A 14,469-nucleotide genomic window follows, 5' to 3' on the forward strand; every position below is an offset into this window, starting at 1 on the left:
AGATGGAGAAATAAAAGGATGACTTTGTCTTAAACCTTAATAGCATCTCTGCTACAGTAAAACCCAGCACTGGGCAGACCTCCCCTGTCCCTAAATCTAAGTCAGTACCTGCAAATTGGGCAAACCTGCATCAGCACTAGGTAAGAACCCATAGTCCCTGCAAGGTGGATTCGATCTCCAGTCTGCATCAACACCAGCCAACCAAGTGATCTTGGGCTCTGGATAGTTCTCAGTGGCAGGCAGTCCTCAGTGTCCATCACCTTCAGTCATGCCTCAGAGCTACATCAGCCTTAGCAGCCATGATGTTCCAGCCTGGCACTGTGTTGACCATGGTGGTCCAGGCTTAGAGTGCCTTCTAGTTTTTCAGTGGCTTCAGCAATCTCAGGCTTAGGGACTACCCTAGGTGGCCTGCCCAGAATCTCTGTACAGAATTACTGTTGAAGCGTGTTCCTAGATGAAGCCAGTCAGGGAAGACTAGAATAAGTGCTTCTTCAAATGTGCAGACCTGCAACAACAAGGATCATGAATAATCCAGCAAGCATGACATCACCAAATAGACAAAATAAAATGCCAATGACTGACCCTAAAGAAGGTGATACATGAATTGCCTGACAAAGAATTCACAATAATGGTTTTAAGGAAGCTCAGCAAACCCCCCAAAAAATACAAAATACAGAGAAACAGTCCAAAGAAATGGGATAAACAATAACAAGAACTAGGAATTTAATAGAGATATGGAAATAATTTTTTAAAAGAAATCCTGGACTTAAAAATATAATAGAGAGCATCAACAGTATAATTGGTCAAGCAAAAGAAAGTCTGTGAACTTAAAGATAGGTTTTTGAGAATATATAGTCAGAGGAGGAAAAAGAAGAAAAGGGAATGAAGAGAACTTATGGATTTTATGGAAAGCGTTAAAGAGCAAATGTGTAAGTCATGGGTTAAAAAAAATGTGAAGCAAAAGACAAAGGAGTAGGAAGTGTATTTAAAGAAATAAGAGCAGAACACTTTCCAAACCCAGAGAAAAATATAAATATCCAAGTATAGGAAGGTCAAAGGTGTCTAACCAAATTGAATCCAACTGAGGCTTCTAGAGATCAATTTAAAAGACTGAAGAAAGAAAATAAAAAGAAGCAAGACCTTATGAGCAAGTACTAGCAGAAACCACAAACTATAGAATCAAACCTGCGTATATTTCAGATTTATAATTTTTTAGAATAGAAAATAAAACATGTATGTTTAAAATATCTAAACAGAGTCTCAGAAATATGAGAAAATAATATAATACACACATATACACAAGTATTGGGATCCTTTTAGATTTGAAAAGATCTAAATAGAATCTTGAGAAATGAGAAAGAATTATAATTTAAATTAAGAATCAATAGATATTGTAGACAGTTGGCATGAGAATTAGTGATAAATGGAAAAATATTTCATGCTCATGGGTTGGAAGGATCAGTATCATAAAAATGGCCATACTGCCCAAAAAAATCTACAGATTCAACACTATTTCTATCAAACCACCAATGCCATTCTTCTCAGAATTAGAAAAACTATTCTAAAACTCATATGGAACCAAAAAAGAGCCTGATTACCCAAAGCAATCCTAAACAAAAAGAACAAAGATGGGGAGGCATCACACTACCTGACTTCAAACTCTATTATAAAGCTATAGCAATCAAAACAGCATGGTATTGGTACAAAAACAGACACATAGACCAATGGAACAGAATAACAAAAATAAAGCCACACACTTAAAATCATCTGATCTTTGGCAAGACCAACAAAAACAAGCAATGGGGAAACTCTTCCTTATTTAATAAATGATGCTGGGATAACTAGCTAGCCATATGCAGAAAATTGAAACTAGACCCCTACATTTCACCAGGTACAAATGTTAAATAGATCAAAGGTTTAAATGTAAGTCCTCAAACTACGAAAATCCTAGAAGACAAGCTAGGAAAATCTCTTCTTGACATTGGCCTTGGCAAAGAATTTTCAGTTAAGTCCCCAAAAGCAATTGCAACAAAAACAAAAATTGACAAGTGGGATCTAATTAAACTAAAGAGCTTATGCACAGTAAAAGAAAATATCAACAGACAACCTACAAAGTGGGAGAAGATATTCACAAACTGTGCATCTGACAAAGGCCTAATATCCAGAATCTATAAGGAACTTAAGCAAATTAAGAAGAAAATAATAATAGCCCCATTTAAAAAGGGCAAAGAACATGAACAGAAACTTCTTCAAAATAAGACATTAGAAGCAGCTAACAAACATATTTTTTAAAATACTCAGCATCACTAATCATCAGAGAAATGCAAATCAAGACCACAATGTGACACCATCTCAAACCAGTCATAATGACTATTATCAAATGATCAAAAAGCAGCAGCTAGTGATTTCATAGAAAAAAAGGGAATACTCTTAGTGGGCATATAAATTAATGCAGTCATTACAGAAAGCATTGTGAAGATTTATCAAAGAACTTAAAATAGAACTACTATTCAATTCAGCAAGTCCATTACTAGGTATATACCAAAAGGAAAAGAAATGATTCTACCAAAAAGACACATGCACTTGTATGTTCATTGCAGTACTGTTCACAATAGCAAAGACATGGAATCAACTAGGTGCCCATCAGTGGTAGATCAGATATAAAGAAAATGTATATATACACCATGGAATACTACACAGCCATAAAAGAAGAATAAAATCATGTCCTTTGCAGCAACATGGATGCATTTGGAGGCCATAACTCTAAGCAAATTAACACAGGAAGAGAAAATCAAATACTGCATGTTCTCATTTATAAGTGGGAGCTCAACATTGAGCATAAATGGACATAAACATGAGAACAATAGATACAGTAGACTCCCAGAGTGGGGAGGGAGTGAAGGGGGCATGGGTTGAAAAACTACCTATGCTGTACTGTGCTCACTGCCTGGGTGATGAGATCCATACCCTAAACCTCAGTATCACACAATATTCCCAAGTAACAGACCTGTACAGGTACCCCCTGTATCTAAAATAAAAGCTAAAATTGTTTAAAAAAATTCTTCAGAAATAATTGCAACAACTGATAACAAAAGAAATATATTTAATGTATCCCATGAGATTTAAAAAATGGAAAATATGAAAGAATGTTAAAAGTCATGGAAGATAGACATTCCAATGTACAGTCAAAAAGAGTTCAAAAAGAAATAATAGAAGACAAGGGGTTCATGTTGGGCTGAGAATTTCCAAAATTATTCAAAGACAAATCTTCAGTTTCAGAAGCTCACTGAATTGTTTTAAATTCTCACCTAGACACATCATTGTGAAATGTCAGAACACCAAGGCTGAAGAGATCTTTGAGGCAACCGGAGATAAAACTTAAATAGGCAGGTTAAAATATCCTGTGTAACCACTGAAGGAATATTTTTAAAGTATAACTTCTGAAACACGTAAATACTAGCAATGCAGAAGAAAAGAAAACTAAGTCACATCCAAAAGATGGGTGAAGGGAGAAAAATTGAAATAGAAAAGAATACATGGCAAAGCAATATGATGATAGTAATTAACCCAAATATATCATTAGCAAAATTAAATGGCAACAAAATATGCTCATTAAATAAACAAGATTGCATTCTGGATTCTCCCTGACCCCAAATTCTAGCTTCATGCATTTTACAGGAGGCATAGTTAAAAAAATAAAGACACAGAAAGTGCAAGAATGGCAAAGGATGTATCAGGAAAAATACAAAAATAAAACAGTAGTGACTGAAAATAACCATTTTCATATCTAATTTTTGCCACTTGTATTTTTTTAACCAGTCTTACAAGAGGTTCATCAATCTTGTTAGTCTTTTCAAAAAATAAGCTTTCAACTTTGTTGATTTTTTATTGCATTTTTAAAAATAAAATCTATTAAGAGAAAACATATTTTTAACATTAAAAATTACTAGAGATAAAGAGGTTTACAACATGATAGCAGATTCAATTGAGCATGAAGTTATAAGAATTCCAAATTTTCACTTATATACCGATATAATGTAGATATATATATAGTCAAAATAACCAGTTGGAATAATAGGCAGACACACAACATTACAGAAGGAGATTTGAACATACCTCTCTTGTAACTGATGGATAAAGCAGTGGGGAAAATCAATGAATGTTATATATTGAACAGTACAGTTAATAAACTTGTGTTAACGGACATACATAGAACATAGATTCCCAAACCATGTTTTCAAACACATAAGTCTCAGAAACTGACCCAGATGATACATCATGAAAATTAATATGTAATGATGTATTTACTGACCATTAGGCAATTAAATTAAAAATGAGTAACAAAATGATAACTAGAAAAGGAACACAAAATTGAGAATTTTAAAACACATTTTAATAGTTAATGGGCCAAAGAGAGAATCATAACAGAAATTAGCAAATATTTAGAACTGAAGAGAAATTTAAATACTCTGAAGCAAATGAGTTATTGGAGGAAATTTTATACCTTTTAACTGCTAACATTAAAAAGCCTGAAACTTAACTAACAAACTATCCAGTTTAAATAGTTAGAAAAATAACAGCCTAACAAATTCAAAGACAGTGTAAAGAATGAACAAATAAGAGTAAAATTTAACCAAACAGAAAATGGGGCCGAGCGTGGTCACTCACGCCTATAATCCCAGCAATTTGGGAGGCCGAGGCGGGTGGATCACCTGATGTCAACAGTTCAAGACTAGCCTGGCCAACTTGGCAAAACCCCGTCTCTACTAAACAATACAAAATTAGCCAGGCGTGGTGGCGGGTGCCTGTAATCCCAGCTACTCGGGAGGCTGAGACAGGGAGAATTACTTAAATATATATATTTATATAGCTGTTATATAAATACATATTTGTATATATATTTGTATAGCTGTTATAACATTGAAATCTAAGAAGATATGACAACTTTAGGCCAACAAATGTGAAAAATTTAAACAAACTGTTACATTTCTAAAAAATCCACTTCACTAAATTTGATTTAGAAGAATTAGAAAATTTAACTTGTACTTAAGTATTCAAGTAATTCAATTAATAGTTAAAATTATTTCTACAAAGAAAACACAAGGCCTAGATGGCTTTACTACTGAGTTCTATATATTCTTCCAGTTAGCACATAAAAACATAAGATGCTACTTCTTAACTCCTCCTATGAGATGAGCAAAAGCCCCATGCCATAACCTAGCAAAATCATCACAAACTATTCTCATTCATGAATATAGATTCAAAAAATTCTGGACAAAATATTAGCAAATTGAATCTAGGAAGTTTACTTTTATATTAAAATATCTATCAACAAAATTCCCATTTTAAGGGATTAATGAGGAAACATAAAAATCTTAATAAATACAAATAAATCATTGATACATAGTAAAAAAAATTTAGTAAACAAAGATTAAGATGAAGAAAAGTTGCTGAGCTTTATGATGGACATATGCATGTACAGAAACCTATAGCAAATATAGTATTCAGTACTGGCTCTTCAAAAGCATTTCCTTTAAAAATGGGGAACTAGATGAGGATGACAGCTATTGCCACTTCTGTTAAACATTATACATCAGTCTTAATTCCATTCTGTAATATAGAAAAGTAATCAAAGCATGTATAGACTGAATATAAAGAAACTACCATTAGTCAAAAATGCTATAAAATCTGAGGAAGTGTTACCAAAGTATAAGAACAGACGTGCCGAGGCAAGCCAAAAAAGCATGTATTAAATATGGTCTTCCCTAGAATTCTTTAGAGAGGGTTTATAGAGTGTTTCCATAATGATGTAAAGTTCTATTGGACAGTTCTGGTCTATAGGGTTAGCCCTTGATATTTTTTGCATCTGTACAAAAAAGCCAATATCCAGAATTATTCATTCTGTGTCAATTTTTCTCTATATCAAGTTAAGATCTACTTAGGACTCTTATATCAAGTTAAGATCGATTTGCCATAATTTTAGCACTTGAGGGTTCACGTCTTGGCCATCTCTCCCTGCTCAAAGTGTTTTATGAGAACTTTTTGTTTAGACCTGTCTTTTGTCCTCTTCCCAAATGTGTGAATTCATTATCAAAATTCTACACTGGAAATTCCTAAATTAAACATGTTCATATCCCCAGGAACTTAGTCTCTAATTACTTATATGCACTTCATTCTTGGGAAAGACATTAATTAACTTATCAGCTTGTTTCTTTGAAATTTTCTTGAACGCTCAAATGTTTCAGAATTTGCCCTATCCATTCTCTACTGTTGAATTCTAGCCTCTATCTCCTGGCTGTACTTTACTCCCTTAATCAATTCATGTTATAAGTGTTGAAAAATAGCACTAGTGACTTCCTGACCCTATCAAGTGCCAGGAAGACTTATATGGATACCCACTTCACCAAAAATACTTCAGAATTCTATAATCGTCAGCACAAACTGTGTCACTGATGGCAGTGGCCACTCCAGACAGCCACTGGAATGTTCTTCAAAGACAATCATCTGGTTCTCAATTTTCTGAGCTTGATTTGATCATCACTGGAGGATTTGTTGTCCTGGGGATAGTTGATTTCCTGTAATATTACCTAATCTTATCTTTTCAGAAAAGCTAACCAACATCTCAAACACCACCAGAACCGTCGTACGTAATTCATTGCTGTTCCTTCCCAATTACAACCTTGCAAAGTGCATTAGTCAGTATACAGCTATCTACGAGATGAAGATATTGTGCACCACCTTAAAGAAGCATCCTATCTACCTAAATTGTAGCAAAGAAAGTAAGTACCTCAGGGTCCCTTAGTCTAGCAAATTAGCTTCAGGTTCATGCTGTAAAACATGTGGGGAATCTGCCCTTCCTTCATCAGAAAGAGTCAGGATACATGTTTGGTACATAAGTCCTTTTACAAGGCTGGAAAAAACCTCCTTAAAAATAGTAAAGCCTCAGTCTGGGTGTGGTGGCTCACGCCTGTAATCCCAGCACTTTGGGAGGTCAAGGTGGGCGGATCACCAGAGGTCAGGAGTTCGAGAGCAGCCTGGCCAACATAGAGAAACCCCATCTCTACTAAAAATACAAACATTAGCCGGGCATGATGGTGTGCACCTGTAATCTCAGCTACTCAGGAGGCTGAGGCAGGAGAATCTCTTGAACCCAGGAGGCAGAGGTTGCAGTGAGCCGAGATCGTGCCACTGCGCTCCATCCTGGGCGACAGAGCCAGACTCCATCTCAAAAAACCAAACCAAAACAAATAAATATAATAAAGCCTCAAAAGCAAATCCAGGGTAAGTTTAAAGTGGTCATCAGATATACAATAAGAAGTACTAATTATCAACCATGTACTAACTTTACCTGCATTATTGTTAAGTCTTCACAACAATCTCAAGTTACCTGTTTTTATACCCATTTGAGGAAAATGACCGTGTGTCATACAGCTCTTCTGGTCCAGACTGGGATTCAAAGTTTTTATTCTTCCACTGCATAATGCATTCCCATAAGGAAGGATTTGTTCTGTCTTCACCGTTTTTATTTAATACTGTTTAGTGGTTATTAGTTTAAAAGTGTTGCAACTATGTTGCTCATTTTATTCCTATGTATCTTTTGATGCTATTATAAATGATATGGCTTTTTGAAATGTCATTTTTGTTTGTTGCTGATATAGAGAAATACAGTTGAAAAAGTTCATTTTCTGTATATTATTGAACTTGTAAAATTATTTTAATAATTTAGGTGTATATTTTTTATTTTAATGGATGTATTCAAAGCTGTTAATAACATATTTATTTTCCAATCCATGTACACTTATTTTTTGTTCTTGACTCCCTGCTTTGTCAAAGACACATAGTTCAAATTTAATCAAATTGGTCATCATAGACCTTCAGTTTCATTTCAATTTAAAAGATATCATTATAATATTTTACTATCAAGAATGATGCTTTCTATAGAAACCCTTTATCAGAATCGAGAAGTTTCTTTCTATTCTGTGTTTAGTTTATTTAATTATGAATACATGTTCAATCTTAACATGTTTTTTACTGCTTCTATTGAACTTTTCTTCTTTGTTCTCTTGAATTACATATTTGTTCCATTGAACTACATGGTGAATTATACAAGCTGAATTTGCAATGGTACATGATAACCAATCAAGTAATAAATTAGGTAAAGCAAGCATTATTGTGATATATTAAATGTTATATATTGTGGATTAAGTTCACTAATATTAATTAAGGATTCTTGTGTCTATGTCTATTAAAAAGATTAACCTAAAATTACTGGGAATTTTTAGTGAAATACTTACCAACCTTTGGTATAAAAATTAAACAGGATGGGCATGGTGGCTCATGCCTGTAATTCCAACACTTTGGGAGACCAAGGCAAGTGGATCACCTGAGGTCAGGAGTTTGAGTCCAGCCTGGCCAACATGGTGAAATCCTGTCTCTACTAAAAATACAAAAATTAGCTGGGCGTGGTGTTGCACGCCTGTAATCCCAGCTACTTGGGAAGCTGAGGCACAACTATCGCTTGAACGTGGGAGGCAGAGGTTGCAGTGAGCCCAGATCATCCCACTGCACTCCAGCCTGGGCAACAGAGCGAGACTCCATCTCAAAAAAATAAATAAATAAACTTCATAAAATAAAAAATAAACAAAGTAAGAAGTGCTTCCTATTTTTTATTTGCTCAAAGATTTTGTGTATCTACCAACATATCTTCTTAAATGTTTGGTTTATTTCCTCTTAAATAGGGTGTAATTCATATGTGAAGTTAATTATGCATGGAGATTGTCCTTTGGGGAGGTTTTTAATTGTTCACATTTCTAAGTGAGAATTATTTGGGTATCTTATTAATAATCTGGGTGAGGAGTTGTTGAGTTTTTATAGGACCATTTCACTCCATCTAAATTTTCCAGTTTATTGGAATACATTTATTCACAATACCTTATGGTCTTTTTAACATCTGTAGGATTAATAATGATGTCTCCATTTTCATTTCTGTCTAATTTTTGCCACTTGTGTTTTTTTAAACAGTCTTAAAAGAAGTTTATCAATCTTCTTAGTCTTCAAAAAATAAGTTTTCAACTTTGTTGATTTTTTATTGCATTTTTAAAATTTATGTTCTACATTATTTTCTTCTTCTACATTCTAAATTTGGGGGATTAATTCTCTAACATCACAAGATGAGCCCTTAGATTGTGTATTGTCACTCTGCATTCTTTTTGTGACTAGAATGTATCTCAGTGTGGTTGGAGGGATTGGCATTTTTTCTACTTAGATGCTCTAAGCTTCTAACATCTGTGATTTGATGTCTCATTACTTTTGGAAGATTGTCATTCTTGGGAAGACAAAATTTCTGGGAAAAGTCAGTACAATTTGGAAGATAGAATTGTCCCTTGGAGACTTGAGACGTAGAAAGAAGAAAACATACAGCATAAGTTAAGGGTCCTGAAGAACCAAAAGACTATCAGGAAATCAGAAAACTATATCCACACTACTACCACCACCCCATCACACACTCCCCAGTAAAAAGACATTTACATGTAAAGAAACTTTATTTCACTCTACCAACAGAAATAGCTGTCATAAACCAAGCAACCATGTCATCTTCTCAAACCATTAACACCATTTCATAGAATTACTATTTTTGATGGTCCATGAGAATTCAGTTCACACCAGAAAAAGGTAGGACACATACAAAGTATGAAAGGAGGACAAAAAGGAATAAAAACAGTGCACATGACAAAATAACCTTTAAAAATCACAAAGGCAACATACTTACGAATACACCTATGGTGGTGGCAGAAAATGTGTCAAAATGTTAGCAATGTTGATACTATACAGAGGGAACAGTGTTTATTTTATTACTATTATTTCGATTTCACTTTATGAGAATTTTAGAAATAATATAAGGAGAAAATGGGCTTCAGACAACTATATGAGAGTACGATACTGTTTTTATAAAGCTCAAATTTAGAAATTAAAATATTGGTAGTGCATACATGTAAAGGTCAACTTGTATGTAATTAACACAGGAAATCAGAACACAATTCATCGTAGCAGTTACCTGTGGAGAATAGAAAAGTGAAGGATCACATAAGTATTCTGTTTACAATATTTGTAAACTTTTCATTTTGAGGCTTGGCTTATAGATGCCATTATGATATTATTCTTAAAATTTATAAATAAGGCCAGGTGCAGTGGCTCACACCTGTAATCCTAGCACTTTAGGAGGCCGAGGTGGGCAGATTACTTGAGGTCAGGTGTTCGAGACCACCCTGGCCAATGTGGTGAAACTCTGTCTCTACTAAAAATACAAAAATTAGCCGGGTGTGCTGGCATGCACCCAGCTATTCAAGAGGCTGAGACAGGAGAATCGCTTGAACCTGGAAGGCGGAGGTTGCAGTGAGCCAAGATCATGCTACTGCACTCCAGCCTGGGTGATAGAGTGAGAGTGAGACTCAGTCTCCAAAAAAAAAAAATATATATATATATGCATAAATATTATACCATATAGTCTTTGGTATGAGTCAAGTATTTTTAAAACATAATTCTAAAGTATGAGAAATGTAAAAGATGAAATAATAGTAGATATAATGGTCTACCCAGAAATCTGAAATAATCCCCTAATGAACTATTAGATTCTGTAATAATTAATGTGGTTGCTGAACTCAGAATAAATACAAACATAAAATTCAACTGCATTTCTATACATCAATGACAAAGACTTATAAAATGTGATTCCAAATAAGGGAGAGTTCAGAGGCCAAAACTAGAACAGTTTGAGCAACAAAATAAAGTAGTACTGGATTATAACCCAAAATATAACAAATAATATCTGTAAGTCTATTTTGATTTATTAAAGTAATTCTGATATTTAGTTTGACATCTATTTAAATGATGTTCAAATATATCTATTCGAGTTCAAATATATAATTTCTAGTATATAAAGGGGGAAGAAAGGAAAAACTTTATAGCAGAGAAAACTGAAAAACACCACCTCAATCAAGTGACCAAGAGCAACGTCAGCAGTAAATAATTCGCTTTGAGTGTATGCAGCTCTCCTTTTAGATGTGATAAAGATTGAACTTTACCTTTGCGGTATTCCTTCCAAAAACCCATAACCTCATTCTAATCATGAAAAAAAACCTTATATAGATCCCAACTGAGGGTCTCCCAGGTCGTATTCTACAAAATACCTGACCCCCAGTACTCCTCAAAAATGTCAATGCCATTAAAAATAAGAAAAATCCAAGAAACTATCACAGCCAAGAGGAACCTAAAAGACATGGCTATTAAATGTAATGTGGTATCTGGATTGGAGCATGGAACAGAAAAAGGACATTATATTTTAAAAACTAGGAAATCTGAATAAATTAGATACGTTAGTTATAATGTATTAATATTCATTAATTGTAACATGTATCTTACTAGATATGTTATTAGGGATATTGGGTACAGGATATATGGAGCTCTCTACTCTCTTTACAATTTTTCTGTAAATCTAAAACTATTCTAAGATATCCTTTTTTAAAACAAGGAGAGGAGAGTTTATAATTTTCTTATAACAAGATTTTTTTTTTTTTTTTTTTTTTTTTTTTTTTTTTTTTTGAGATGGAGTCTTGCTCTGTCATCCAGTCTGGAGTGCAATGGCATGATCTCTGCCCACTGCAACCTCCGCCTCCCGGGTTCAAGTGATTCTCCTGCCTCAGCCTCCCAAGTAGCTGGGATTACAGGTGCCAGCCACCACACCTGGCTAATTTTTGTATTTTTAGTAGGGACGAGATTTCACTATGTTGTCCAGGCTGGTCTCAAAGCCCTGACCTCAGGTGATCCGCGTGCCTCGGCCTCCCAAAGTGTTGGTATTACAGGCATGAGCCACTGTGCCAGGCTATCATTTTCTTATAACAGGAATTCTGTGCCTTTTATTCATGAACTTTCCAAGAAAGTTTTACAAGTGTCAGCTAATGGTCAGTTTTACATTGTTTAAAGGCAAGTGTGTCTTCTTTTCCAAGAGTATTTGTACTTCAAAGCTTTCTTCTAATTAGCAACTTAAGATTTCACATTTCTGAAAGGATTTGGGATATATTGTTCATAGCAAGCAATGATTATTAGACATATAAATAAATATATTAATATACATATGCTTACTTAATTACCATGCATTATGTTAATGAAGGCCGATCTTCAAAATTTATTGTTCAAATGGCATTTTTGTAGCAGGATAATTTCTTCTCACACTAAATACCTTGCCTCAATTTAGTCTAATATTTGATTTTATCCTATATTTTTTCTTTGTTGTTTTCCGAGTTCTTGTTCATTCATAGTATCAATGTTGTGCACTAAGATTAGCTGTCTTGCATTTTCTTTTTTGCCAATTTCAGATACTGAGAAGAATATTTATTCTTTGGAAGAGCCTATGATTGGAAAGTATTTGATTGACATGAGTACTGCAGGCTTTATTTTCCTTCTGTTGATTTTCTTTTGGGAGACTACTTCATGGAGACTAAGAACATTCCTCAATCAATACATTTACTTTGGTATCTACAAGCGATACAGGAAAGTAAGTACTCAAGTGTGGAATAATTTAAGAACAACTCTAAGAGAATTGAAAATTAGGTCTGAGAAGTATGTATCTATATACTGTTACCTTAGCCAGCCTGGTAGCATGCTCCTGTGGTCCCAGCTACTCAGGAAGCTTGGAAGTTATTTGATGAAAGGAAAATCTGTGTCTACAAGAATGTATTTTCTTAACCTATATTGAGATAGAATTACCTACACTAAACTGCATTCTTTTTGTTGGTCATTTCAAAGGTCCAGATTTTGTCTTTACGAATTTTCTCTAATGCTATTTTCTATTTCACTGATAATCTAATTCTTTTTCATGGCTGAAAAGTACTCCATTCTGTATAAGTACCATATTTTGTTTATCCATTCATTCATTGATGGGTAGTTAGGTTACTTTCGAATCTTGGGTATTGTGAATAGCATGCCTGCTATGGGTCTGTCACATATGGCTTTTATTATGTTGAGGTTCGTTCCTTCTATACTCATTTTTTAGGGTTTTTATCATGAATGGATATTGAATTTTATCAAATGCTTTTTCAGCATCAATTGAAATGATTATATAGTTTTTGTCCTTCATTATGTTGATATGATGTACCACATTGATTGGTTTCTGTATCTTAAACCATCCTTGCATCCCTGGGAGAAATCCTACTTGGACATGATAAAATGATCTTTGTAATGTATTGTTGAATTCAGTTTGCTAGTATTTTGTTGAGAATTCTTACATCAATATTCATCAGGGATATTGGTCTGTTGTCTTCTTTCTTTTGTTATGTATCTTTTTTCTGATTTTTATTTCTGCCTTAATTTCATTGTTTACGCAAAGTCGTTCAGGAGCAGATTATTTAATTTTCATTTAATTGTAAGGTTTTGAGCAATCTTCTTAGTAATGATATCTATTTTTATTGCACTGTGGTCCAAAAGTGTGGTTGGTATGATTTTGTGGGGTTTTTTTTATAATATGTTAAAGACTGTTTTATGGCTGATTGTGTGGTCAATTTTAGAGTATGTGCCATGCACAGATAAGAAGAATGTATGTTCTGTTTTTGGGCAGAAAGTTCTGTGGGTGTCATTTAGATTCATTTGGTCAATGTCAAGTTCAGGTCCTGAATATCTTTGTTAATTTTTTGCCTCCATGATTTGTCTAATACTGTCAGTGAGATGTTGAAGTCTCCAACTATTATTGTGTGGTTATTTAAGCCTCTTTGTAGGTCTCCAAGAATTTGCTTTATGAATCTGGGTGCTCCTGTGTTGGGTGCATACATATTTAGGATAGTTAGGTCTTCTTGTTGAATTGAACCCTTTGCCATTATGTAATGCCCTTCTTTGTCTTTTTTGATCTTTGTTGGTTTAAAATCTGTTTTGTGTGAAATTAGAATAGCAGCAACCCTTCTTTTTTTTCTGTTTTCCATTTGCTTAGCTTTTTCTCCATCTCTTTACTTTAAGCCTGTAAGTATCATTGCATGTGAGATGGATTTCTTGAGTGTAGCATACAGTTGAGTCCTGCTTCTTCATCCAACTTGCCACCCTGTGCCTTTTAATTGGGGTATTTAGCTTATTTATATTCAAAGTTAATATTGATATGTGCAAACGTGATCCTGTCATCATGTCATTGGCTAGTTGTTATGTACACTTGATTGTGGAGTTGCTTTATAGTGTCAAGGCTCTTTTACCTAAGTGTGTTTTTTTGATGGTCTTTCCTTTCCATATTTAGCACTCCCTTCATGATCTCTTGTGAGGCAGGTCTGGTGGCAATGAATTCCCTTAGCATTTGCTTGTCTCAAAAGGATCTTATTTCTCCTTTGCTTATGAAACTTAGGCTGAATATGAAATTGATGGTTGGAATTTCTTTTCTTTACCAATGCTGAATATAGGCCCCCAATCTCTTCTGGCTTGTAGGGTTTCTGCTGAGAG

At 34.2% G+C, this 14,469-nt stretch overlaps 1 protein-coding gene across 1 annotated transcript in view; it reads left to right on the top strand.

Annotated features, from left to right (window-relative positions):
- LOC104682105 (ATP-binding cassette sub-family A member 3-like) overlaps positions 1-14,469 on the top strand; it is a 64,436-nt gene that overhangs the window by 20,001 nt on the left and 29,966 nt on the right. Inside the window, exons 3-4 of the mRNA XM_030924370.1 lie at positions 6,606-6,779; positions 12,372-12,550. Of these exons, the coding sequence (XP_030780230.1) occupies positions 6,606-6,779; positions 12,372-12,550 (353 nt within the window). The remainder of the gene's footprint in view (positions 1-6,605; positions 6,780-12,371; positions 12,551-14,469) is intronic.

This window comes from Rhinopithecus roxellana, chromosome 20 (genome assembly GCF_007565055.1).
Source record: "Rhinopithecus roxellana isolate Shanxi Qingling chromosome 20, ASM756505v1, whole genome shotgun sequence".
In the NCBI taxonomy this organism is placed as follows: domain Eukaryota; kingdom Metazoa; phylum Chordata; class Mammalia; order Primates; family Cercopithecidae; genus Rhinopithecus; species Rhinopithecus roxellana.